Source organism: Pyrgilauda ruficollis, unplaced genomic scaffold, assembly GCF_017590135.1.
Source record: "Pyrgilauda ruficollis isolate IOZ18807 unplaced genomic scaffold, ASM1759013v1 scaffold16, whole genome shotgun sequence".
Taxonomy (NCBI): Eukaryota; Metazoa; Chordata; class Aves; order Passeriformes; family Passeridae; genus Pyrgilauda; species Pyrgilauda ruficollis.
In genome coordinates this window covers 13308692-13319336 of record NW_024514764.1, presented here as the reverse complement: position 1 = coordinate 13319336, position 10645 = coordinate 13308692, and the positions used below count along the sequence as shown (strand labels likewise).

Here is a 10645-nt window from a genome sequence, read left to right as displayed (position 1 = left end):
GTTCCCGGGGAGGGGATGCCCAGAATAGCTCCGCTATCTGATTCCGAGGGGCCACGGCCGTCTGCGCCGCCGGCTCCCGGGGGCTGACATTTGAGCCCAGCCGCGGGACGGGGCGGGCGCCGGGACTGCCCGGGATCTCCTGGCACTGCCGGGATAGGAGCGGGATGGCGGGCGGGAGGCGCCGTGCGGGTGGCGGGCGGCGCGGGGGACCCCGGCAGCAGCCCGGGACCCCCGGGCCGGCCTCCTCGCCCGCACCTCTCTCTCCTGCAGCCACCCCGGCCCAGCCAAACACAGGCGCTACCCCCAGAACCGGCCGCTCCAAGAAGGCCCCGGAGGAGCCAGCGGCGAGGGCTCCAGACGTGGACTCGCTGGGCTTTCAGGCCATGGACCGCAACGTGCCTGGGCTGTCCCACGTTATCCTGCAGAAGCTCAACATGAAGAGCTATGAGGACTACAAGTGAGTGGGCACCCTATTCCCCACCCCCTCCCCCAAGAAAAGCATCCCATGTGTCCCCCAGCAGCTGAAGCAGCTCCCATGGCTCATCCCACCCTCCCCGGCTGAGCCCACCGGGAGCTCTGATGGGCTCCTGGGTGGACCCCTCCAGACTGCCTGGCTCCCTGTCCCCACCCAGGCCAGGATGCTCCTGGCTGGAACTAAAAATCTTGGCAGCCTCAGAGGATATCAGCCCCACCCTTGTGGCAGCAGGCTGGATTCTGCTCACCTCTGACATCTGCAGGTCTGCCATGGATGGGAGGAAGAGCGGCAGCGATTTTGGCATCCGGACATATTTTGACATGTTCCAGAAGATGGAGGACACCTTCAAGTTTTGCGTTGAGTGCAAGAAGCTCCCCGATGCCCTCCCGGACCCCAAAAGCCTCCGGCGTTGTAAGAGGTATGGTGGAGAGATGGTCTGATGGCACAAGGATGGATCCATCCCTCACTGCCAGCCTGGTGGCTGGGGTGAAGTGAGGGGTGTCTGTGCCCTGTGCCCACCTCCAGCCGCTGGGCACCCCTATGAACAGTGACACAGCCCTGAGAGGGGGTGGCAGGGAACCAGGCTCGGTGGGCTGGATTGTGCCCTTCCTCCCCATACTGCCTGTCTGCCCAGGTGCCAAAATGTGTACTACTGCGGCGTGGCGTGCCAGCGTGCCAACTGGCCACTGCACAAGAAGTTCTGCAAGAAGCTGAAGCTGGTGGCCCTAGACCGGCTGGTGGAGTGGCTCGTCTTCACAGGTGAGGCATGTGTCCCCCTGGGATCTCCATCCCGGGCTGCACAGGTCCCGTGGTGGGATGTAGCGTCCATTCTCCAGCCCCACTCCCACAACACAGGTGGGACGGGCAGCCTGGGCTGTAGCACCACCACTGTAGCCTCCAACCGCCTCCTGACCCCCCAGGAGACATCCCATTTCCCACGGACGCCTGGACAAAACCTGCTTGGGATGTGAAGGGCTGGGAGGACTGGTTCTCCATGCAGGAGCAGCTGGAGGAGAAGCTGGGTGCCATCGTGGCCGGGCGGTACATGACCCTGCTGTGGGCCAATGCCGGGAAGCCACGGCCGGAGGACACGGAGCTGCGGGAATCCATCCGGCGCCTGGTCACCGACTTCCACTCGCGGCCGCTCACCATCGGCCTGGCACTGCGGCTTTTTGGCATCGACCCCCTCACCAGGCCCCTCACCGTGCACGTGGTGGGGGCTTCCCACGTGGAGACCCTCAACACGCGGCTGACGGACTACGATGAGCTGACGCAGATGTTCCCGGGGCACCAGGGCGTGGAGATGGTGATGGTGGGGGTGGACGTGGTGGATGGACCCATCATGAGGCCACCCCTGACCACGCTGGCGCCCAGGGGAAAAGTCTATCTCAGCAGCTACAAGGGGCTCTACCACGACTTCTGGGAAAGCCACGTGGAGACCAAGCTGGCTGCCCCTCCTGACCTGGTGGTGGGCTTTCACCCGGGTGAGTGCCTGTGCGGTGGAGGTGTTGGACCCTCACACCCCACTGCAGGGATAGGGACATCCACAGGGCACATGGGCTCAAGGACCACCCTGAGCACCCTGGCAGCACCTGTGGCTGGCCCTGAAGGTGGCCTGGGACATACTCAGAGCTTTGCACCAAGGCACATCGGGCAGCTGGGGGGACCCCCTGGGACATGGCTTCCTTGTCTCCCCACCAGGCACTTTGTCCCCTGCCTGTGTCACCCACCTGCAGGTGAAATGGATCCTTCCCTTCAGGTCTCAGTGCTGTGGCTTAGGCCAGGACCCAGAGTTTGGGGTGCCCCACATGCTGGTGGGGAGCCAAACCCCACCTTGCTGAGGGCTGCCAAACTCACTGCGTACTTGGGGTGTCCAGCACAGAGTGGATGCAGTTGGAGCCGGCTTTCCCCGGGGCCAGGGTGGGATGGGAAAGCGGTGGAATCCTCATGGCTGTGTCCCCACAGGTTTCCATGCCTGCCCAGACCTGCTGGCAGGCTGGCTGCCCACCCTGCTGCTGCTGCGGGACTATCGCCTGCCCGTGCTCTTCACTGTGTACAGGTGAGCACAGCCCCAGCGCCCCAGTGAGCCGGCACAGACACCCGGTCACTGTGCCTGTCCTCTCTTCTGGCAGTGAGCAGGAGCTGAAGGCCTCCCTGCAGATCCTTGTGGAGCTCGAGATGCACATTGTGGGTTATGCCAGCAACCCCTTTGCCTCACTGCGGCCCGAGCAGGTCTATTCGAGCCCCAACAAGCCACCCGTCTACTGCAGCTCCCACTACATCGCCCTGCTGGGAGCAGAGGCTGTGCCGGGGGCTGAGGAGCTGGAGGATGATGATGGCTGGAAGGGAGGAGAGCCCAGTGCTGCTGCTGTGGCTGGAGACATTGCCCCACGGCTGGGCTGATTCCTGCCTGCCCTGACCACCCGACCCCCAGAGCCTCGCTGCCCATCCAGGACCCCATCTCCACAACCTGGAATTAGCGATCCAGAAATCCCTCACTGCACACATGGAGGCGTGGGGGATGCAGCCCCCCAGCACAGGCATGGCACCCTTCCACAGCACCAAATAAATCACTATCAGCAACCAGCTGCCGTGTCTCGAGCTTTATTTCCGAAAAGGCCTTTGTTTTCCTAAAGAAAACGAGGGGCTGAGCGCACCCCAGCCCCCTCGAGCAGCCACGGCCTCTGGAGGGACAGCGAAGGGGACCCTGACTGCAGGACCAGCGGTGCACAGGGCTGTGCAGCCCCTTGGGGTCTGGTGGGGAGCCCCAGCCCAGCGCTTGGCTGTCACTGTCACTGTCACCCTCACTGTTCTCCCACGCTGGTGCCTACCCTGCAGGGCACTGCTCCAGCCTGGCACCGGCCACCAGCCCGGCCACAGCAAATGGGCGCCAGCTGGCACCTCCCCACTGCTCGCCAGCCTCGGTGGCCCTTGAGGACACCGGGGCGGGTGGAGAAGAGGGAACCAGCTCCCGCGGCATCGCCCGACGCTGCCGGGGACCTGCACTGGCCTGGCGTCCCCTCCTGGTGCAGCCAGCGGGTCTGGCATGGCAGTGGTGGCACTGACCCGTGTGGGCACCCACGGGGCTCAGGGAGGCCAGCACACCCCAGGGCTGCCAGCGCCCTGACAGCGGGTCCGGGTCCCTCCCTGGGCTCTGCGCCTGTCGGCGGGGCCGAGGTGGGCAGAGCTGGCACAGTCCAGCACGGAGTGGCACTGCCGGCGTCACTCGGCGCCAGCGCGTTCCCGCAGCGCTGGCAGCGTCAGGGTCTCCGGGGCCGACTTCTTCCGCGGGCGAGTCTTGGGGGGAGCCAGGAACTCGGGGGCCTCGTCGCTGAGGGGAGTGGAGGGGGCGCTGGCAGGGGCCGAGTGCGTGGCCGTGGGCTGCCCCACCTCGCTGACCGAGATGGCCGGTGCCACCAGGCCGATGAGCTCGTTGGTGGCCTCCTGCGTCTCCTGCTCGTAGCGCCGCACCTCCTCCATCGTCATCCCTGCCGAGCACAGCCGGGCTTGGGGCCGCTCGGCACGGCCGCCTCCGGCACCCCCTCATCCCGGGCAGCCTGCGCCCCGGCTCCCCGCCGAGCGGGGGGACAGGAAGGGGACAGGGAAGGGGATGCTGGACAGCACAGCCAGCTCTCCGACTCCAGCGCCAGCCCAGACAGCAGACGGGAAGGGATGAACAGCCAGCGCAGGCAGGGGACACGCAGGGAGGGCAGCTGGGAGGGGGGACACTCCACCGCGGGGTGCAGGGGGGGCACAAGCCCCCCTGCCTGCACCCACCCCCAGGCAGCAAGGTGGGGTCCGGGGTGTCTGTCCCCGGCAGGCAGAGGGGCTTAGGGGTGCTGGCTCCCCAGCTTTTGGTTTGTGGCCACTTGCATCTGACTCTCGAAGGCCCGGACCTCTTCCAGGGACATGTCTGGAAGGCAGAGAGCCACTCACCGGATGGCCTGGCACCCGCCACCAGCTGTCACCAAACCCGGGGCTCCCATCCCCGTGCCCGCACGTGGCAGTCACCTGCAGTGCATGTCCCTGCCAGAATGGGGGTGCAGGCAGCACAAGTGGGGTGCTGGGACCCCTCTGCCCATCCTCCCCGATGAGTGCAGGGGAGCATGCAGCGTGCAGGGGTGAGCTGGAAGCACAGGCAGTGCAGGCAATGCAAGCAGTGGAGGCAATGTTGGCAGGGCTTGCAGTGCAGGCAGCACAGGCAGCACAGGCAGTGAATGCAGGCCAGGCAATGCAGGCAGTGCAGGCAGTGCAGGCAGCGCAGGCAATGCAGGCAATGCAGGCAATGCAGGCAATGCAGGCAGCGCAGGCAATGCAGACAGTTCAGGCAATGCAGGCAGTGCAGGCAGCAGCGCAGGCAGAGGAAGAGCAGGAGCTGTGGTGGGGTCAGTGGCACCAGCAGTCTGAACCGCAGCCCCTCCCTCCATGGGCACCATGTGCCCCCCTCCCCACCACGTGCCCCCCGGACTCACCGCACCACTCGTCCACCCAGGCGAAAGCCTGCCGGTGCCCGATCAGCAGGATGTCCCGGATCACCTGCAACACCACGGGGATCAGCACCCTGTCACTGCCTCCCCAGTGCCCCCCAACCCCCCTTGGCCCCCCTCACCTTGTGCACAAATTGCTCCACCCGTGTCTGCAGCCCCCACACCTCGAACTTGACGCTCACCAGTTTGTAGGAGCACATGATGGGCTTGGTGTGCTGGCGCCAGCCCTCCCGCAGCGGCCCCCGGCCCGTCTTGGCCGAGCTGAAGAAACGGGGGTCCTGGGGTGATGGGGAACATCAGGGTCATGAGTCCCGCCTTGGGACAGGAGACAAGGGGGTGGCTCCAGGGAGCTCCCTCGTCCCCAGCCCTGGTACCTCCAGGCTGCGGTAGTAGCGCTCAGGGATCTCATCGAAGGCGATGTCCAGGAAAGAGACCTCGTGGTCACCCAGGATTTTGTCACTGTGGAAGATCTGGGGAGGGGAGGGAGGGTGAGTGACAGGGATCACAGGTCATGAATTGATGAGTTTGCCAGCTCTCAGCTGCACTGCACACTCACATTCTCGCTGTCCCCGCAGTTGTCCTCGTACTTGGTCTCGATGTAGATGGAGAACTTGGGCAGGAAGGAGCACTGCAGGGAGTGGCTGTCAGCCACACCACTCCCAGGGATGCCCACCCTGAGGGACATCCCACCCCGAAGGACACTTCATGCCCAGGGATGCCCATCCCCAAGAGGTGTGCAGTCCTGGGATACTAATCCTGAGGGACACTCATCCAAAGGACACCCAGCCCTGAGGGACACCCACCTCCAAGGATGGTCATCCTCAAGGAACACCCAGTCACAAGGACACCCTCTCCAGGGGATTCCCACCCCCGAGGAAATCCGAGCCCCAAGGGACACCCATCCTGAGGGATGCCCAGCCCTAAGGACACCCACCCAAAGGCCACCCCCCATGGTGACATCCACCCTGAGGGACACCCACCCCTAAAGGATGTCCATCCCAAAGGACACCCACCACCAAAAATGCCCCCCCAGCGCCCCCTCCCAGGCCACCTGCTGCAGGAGGGGACAGGTCATCCCATGGCAGCTCCTTACCGTGTACTCTGCAGGGACACCAGGGCGCAGCGGCATCACAGGGTGATATCACAGGGGAGAGAGGGAGCAGTGAGACCAGGGACAGCTCCTGCAGCCCCCCAGCAGTGGGCAGGGACAGGGTGCCTGGGGGTGCCCGTCCCACGCCCTGCCCAGGGCTCACCTGTGATGGTGTAGGGGTAGTAGTTCCAGGCCTTCTCGGTGATGTAGAAGATGCGGGGGGTCACGGCCCGTGCCCAGCTCGGCAGTTTGCTGTGGGCACCGTGTCAGGGGACCCTCTCAGGACAGGACATGGCTGGTGCCACCCAGCCCTGCACTGCCAAACACAGCCTGCCTCTGGGACCCCCATTCCCACCCCAGAAAACCCCACCTGCTACCTGGCACCCTCACCTCCACCCCAGGGACTCTCACCTGCACCTCAAGACCCTCATCTGCATCCCAGCATCTTTCCCAGGAGCTACTGCCACCTCCCCAGCATCTCCATCTGCATTTCAGCACTGTCATGTGCACCTCAGGACACCCCCAGGGACCCCTGTCACCTCCCTAGGACCCTCACCCCTGTCTGTCCCAGCTCCTCACCATTCATCCTCACCTCCACTCCAGGATGCCTCCAAGGACCCTCACCTGCACCTCAGAACACTCCCAAGGAGCCCTGTTTCCTCCCCAGGACCCTCCCCAGTGCCCCAGCCTTCCCCACCAGAGACCCCTGCCACCTCCCCAGCACCTTCCTCTGTACACCAGGACACCCCAGGGATCTGTGCCAGCTCCTCATCTCCACCTCAGCGCCCTTCAGGTTCCCCACCTCCTCCCCAGACACCCTGACCCCCTCCCCACGAAACACCCACCCTCCATCCTGGACCCTCGCCCCTTCCCCAGGACCCCTCCATCTCCCCAGGGCCGAGCCCTCAGGTGCTCCTGTCCCCCCCAGCACCCCGGCAGGATCGGGCCCCCTGGGGAGTCGGGAGGTGGGTTTTGATTAATTTTCAGGCGTTATAAATAAATTTCAGGCGAGAGGGGAATCGTGAGTGCTGCAGCTAAAAATAACCCGTCTCACACCAGCAGCTCCTGGTGGGGAGCAGCCCGAGTCCGCAGGCAGCTGAGGGGACATGGGGACAGTGCTGCTGGGGGCCAGCCTCTGCCCCACAGTGACACCCCCAGGGCCAGGGCATTGCCAAGCCCCCATCAGTGCCCAGAGGTGGGTGCCCACCAGGGAGGGGGGCGCACCCCTGAGAGGTGGGTGCATGTCCTGGGGTGGGTGCACCCCATGAGGAGAGGGCAGCCCCCCAGAGAGGGTGTGAACCCCTAGGATGGGTACACCCTGGGACGTGGCTCTCAAAGATGGGTGCAGTCCCTGGCGCCCCAGGAGATGGGTGCAGCCCCCCAGGATCAGAGCAGCCCAGGAGATGGGTACATCCTGAGAGATAAGGGCAGCTCCCAAAATTGGATGCACACCCCAAAGATGGGTGCAGCCCAGGACTTGAGGACCTCACTGGGGGACACACACACAGCCCTTGAAGATGGGTAGGTGCCTGGGAGATGGGTGCAGCCCCCAAGATCAGTGTACCCCAGAAGATGGGGGCACCCCTGGGAAATGATGGAGGGAGCCCTGGGAATCAGCCACTCAGCAGCGTGCCCAGGACCCAGGAAGGAGGTTCCCCAGGAATATTGGAGGAAGAGCTGGGGCCACCCAGCTGCCTGCCCATGCCTACCCTGCCCCCGCAGAGCCCCCCAGCAGCCACCACGGGCTCACCTGGAGAGGTGGACACGCTTCTCAGTGAACTGGCCGGGGCCGTGCACGGGATCCTCGTGGGGCTCGTTCTTCACCACCTCCACGCCCTCGCCCTTCTCGCTCTCCTGGTGGCTGTGCTTGCTGATGGTGTAGAGCTGCCCCACGCGGTACTGCAAGCACAGATCCCGCCCTCAGTGCCACCGACCCCGGTGACCGCCCGGCACAGCCTGGGGGCTGAGCCACGCTGCCGAGAGGGGAAACTGAGGCACGGAGCAAGGGGTGACAGAGCCTGAGGCGTGCAGTGGGCAGGGGGCTCCAGGGGCACCCTGTGTGACCTCCCATGTCCCTAGGCTGTCCCAGCTCCCTGGCAAGGGCTGGATCCTGCTCTCCCTGTGCTCTCCTTGCACAGGAGAGCAGTACCTTGCAGAATTCCTGGAGGTTTTCTGCTTGGCAAACTACCTGGGAGACAGGGAAAAATGCCTGTATGATATAATCTATATGATATATCTGGATGTGTCTGTGTCAGGTATATAACCATGAGGGTGTAGATGCGTGTTTGGGGATGCAGCTGTGCAATGAGGGTTGGACTGTTCTGCTGAAGATCCCATCCACCACTGCAATCACCAGCAGGATTTTACCACCTCACTCTGCCTAAATTAAAACCTTCCCCGGTGCCTCCAAGCAGGGACGGCACTGCCCAGGGTGGACACCACTCCCCAAAACGGAGGCACCGGGGAGAGATCCTTGTCCAGGGCTGCTGCCACTTGTCAGCGCTGTTCGCCGATGGCATTCAGGCTCCCTGCCGGAGCAGGGATGGAGTTTATGGTTCCTGTCGTGCCATGGGCATCCAAACCCCGGTGGCCTCCGCCTGCTGGTCCATCCCCTGGTCCTGCTGTGCCCCGGTGCTGCCGTCGGGCTCTGTGCCCCGAGGTCGCCGTGCCCAGGGACAGGCTGTCCCCCCACCCGCACCCCAAAGTACGGCTCGGCTCTGGCACGGAACATCCCGAGCCCATCCCCATCCCTGCCACAAGCCGTGCCACGAGGAGACAGCAAAGGGGTCACCGTGTCCCTCCCAGGGCAGGAACCGATCCCCTGGGCATGAGACCAGCACCCACCGCCCTCCATGGGATGTCCGTGCCCGCTCCCGCCCGGCGGGCCCCGCTCACCTCCTCGGTGGTGAGCGGCATGCAGATGCGGTACTCCTTGACGAGCATGGTGACACCTCGGGCAGGGTGACACGGGCACGGCGGGCAGGACGGGGGTCAGGCGGAGGCGTCGGCGCTGCCGGGGACGCGGCTCATGCTGGGGGCGGCGGGCAGCGGGCGGGGGGGACGCGGCGCTGCCTCCCACGCTCCGTCCCCGCACCTCCAGCTCGAGGCAGCCGCCCCGCTGGCGGTGACTTCACGAGCCGTTGCCATGGCAGTGGCGTGAGGTCACCCGTGCGAGGAGCGGCCCGAGTGTACCCAGCTGGGGACACCCCGGCACCCCAAAACCCTCCCGGCGTTAACCCCTTCCCTGCCAGGCAGACAGACGCGTCCCCTTGGAGCACACGTGTCCCCCCAAAATAGGGTGCCGTCCCTCTGGGGTGCCGCATCCCCACCCAGCTGTGGTGGCCAGTGCGGCAAGAGGATCGTAGGGAATGAGGATGGGGTCACACTTGCCCGATGCTCCTGGGGACCCACTTCTGGGCACCCACAATGTCCTGTCCTGAGGGGTGCTCCCCGGGAGCAGAGGATCATCTCCCTGACGGAGGACATCCCTTCCCTGGGCAGGAGTTGCATCCCCTTCCCCGAGGCTTCCCCCAGCACCTGTCCCAGCCAGCACCCACCCTGGAGCTGCCCCCCAGCACCCACCACACCCATGGCACTGCCAGGCTGTCACACTCCCTCGCCTCTCCAGCCAGGGCTGGGGATGCTCAGTGTGAGTGTCAGGACAGCTCAGGGGGCTCCTGGATGTGTCCCCCAGCCTCAGAGAGAAGGGAGAGCATGGGGGCCCTCCTGAAAGTCACCCCGGATGGGGGGTCAGGCCTTGGAAGGGCACATGGGGGCTCACATGGGATCTTGTCTGGAGGCAACTTGTCCAGCTGGGGACACAGGGACATCCTTGGGGGTACAGGGTCATAGCGGGACACAAGAGCATCTTTGGGGGTACCGGGGGACACGGGAGTGTCCCTGGGGCCACAAAGCCATTTGAGGCTACAGGGGCATCCCTGGGGGACTCAGGGACACCCTGCTGACGGGGCAGAGGGCTGGGTGCTGGTGCCAGGTGCAGGAACCCCAATACCGCGGGCAGAGGCAGCCCCGGCAAACGGGAGGGGACAGCCCGGGGACTCACGGGAGCACTGCGGGGCACGGCATTCCCCTCCCCATCCCGTCAGCTCAGACCGGGGCCGTGCGCAGGAGCGAGCCGCCCCCCGCACCGCCTCCCGCGCCGCGGCACACCGACCCCTAGGGGGAGGAATGCACCGGCACCGCACCGGCACCGCACCTGGACCGGCACCGCATCGCACCGGCAACGGCACCGCACCGCAGTGACAGCGACACCGGCACCACGGCACCGTGAGACCCTCCAGCACCTGGGCTCCGCTGGCACGGCACAGACCGGCGCCGGGGCTTCCCGCACCCACCAGGTCTCAGGTCCCCCCAGCGACCCCCAGCACCGCCGCGTGCCCATGGGACTCCTGGGCTGCGCCCCCCCGGGAACCCCCAAAGCCCCTCCAGCCACTCACCTGCACCCCGCTGCCAGCCTGGCCCCTGTCCCACAGCCTCACCACACCCCACGTGCTGGCACTGCCCACGTGCCACCCACAGCCACGCGTTACCAGCACAGCTCATCGCCAGAGACACCTCTGTCACTCCCTGCGC

At 65.5% G+C, this 10645-nt stretch overlaps 2 protein-coding genes across 2 annotated transcripts; one reads left to right on the top strand and one right to left on the bottom strand.

Annotated features, from left to right (window-relative positions):
• Nucleotides 1–87: 87 nt before the first annotated feature.
• Nucleotides 88–3061, top strand: MSS51 (MSS51 mitochondrial translational activator). Its single transcript, XM_041462145.1, has 6 exons — nucleotides 88–457; nucleotides 738–893; nucleotides 1110–1234; nucleotides 1396–1959; nucleotides 2441–2534; nucleotides 2608–3061. Exons 1-6 carry the CDS (start codon nucleotides 165–167, stop codon nucleotides 2876–2878), a joined length of 1503 nt encoding a protein of 500 aa, XP_041318079.1. The 5' UTR covers nucleotides 88–164; the 3' UTR covers nucleotides 2879–3061.
• Nucleotides 3062–3063: 2 nt separating this feature from the next.
• LOC121350655 (cytoplasmic phosphatidylinositol transfer protein 1-like) lies at nucleotides 3064–9214 on the bottom strand. Its single transcript, XM_041462152.1, is given in 11 exon segments — nucleotides 3064–3963; nucleotides 4948–5011; nucleotides 5085–5240; nucleotides 5337–5432; nucleotides 5519–5590; nucleotides 6056–6063; nucleotides 6216–6304; nucleotides 7803–7951; nucleotides 8948–8996; nucleotides 8998–9133; nucleotides 9136–9214. Coding segments are annotated over 11 exon segments (1149 nt in total). The 5' UTR covers nucleotides 9200–9214; the 3' UTR covers nucleotides 3064–3697.
• Nucleotides 9215–10645: the final 1431 nt, after the last annotated feature.

What these genes read in the sequence shown, in the direction of transcription:
- MSS51 (XM_041462145.1), top strand. Translation starts at nt 165, where the DNA reads ATGGCGGGCGGGAGGCGCCGTGCGGGTGGCGGGCGGCGCGGGGGACCC. An exon ending in AGCCTCCGGCGTTGTAAGAG is followed by an intron (nt 894 to 1,109) that starts GTATGGTGGAGA and finishes CTGTCTGCCCAG; the next exon opens with GTGCCAAAATGTGTACTACT. An exon ending in GTGCTCTTCACTGTGTACAG is followed by an intron (nt 2,535 to 2,607) that starts GTGAGCACAGCC and finishes CTCTTCTGGCAG; the next exon opens with TGAGCAGGAGCTGAAGGCCT.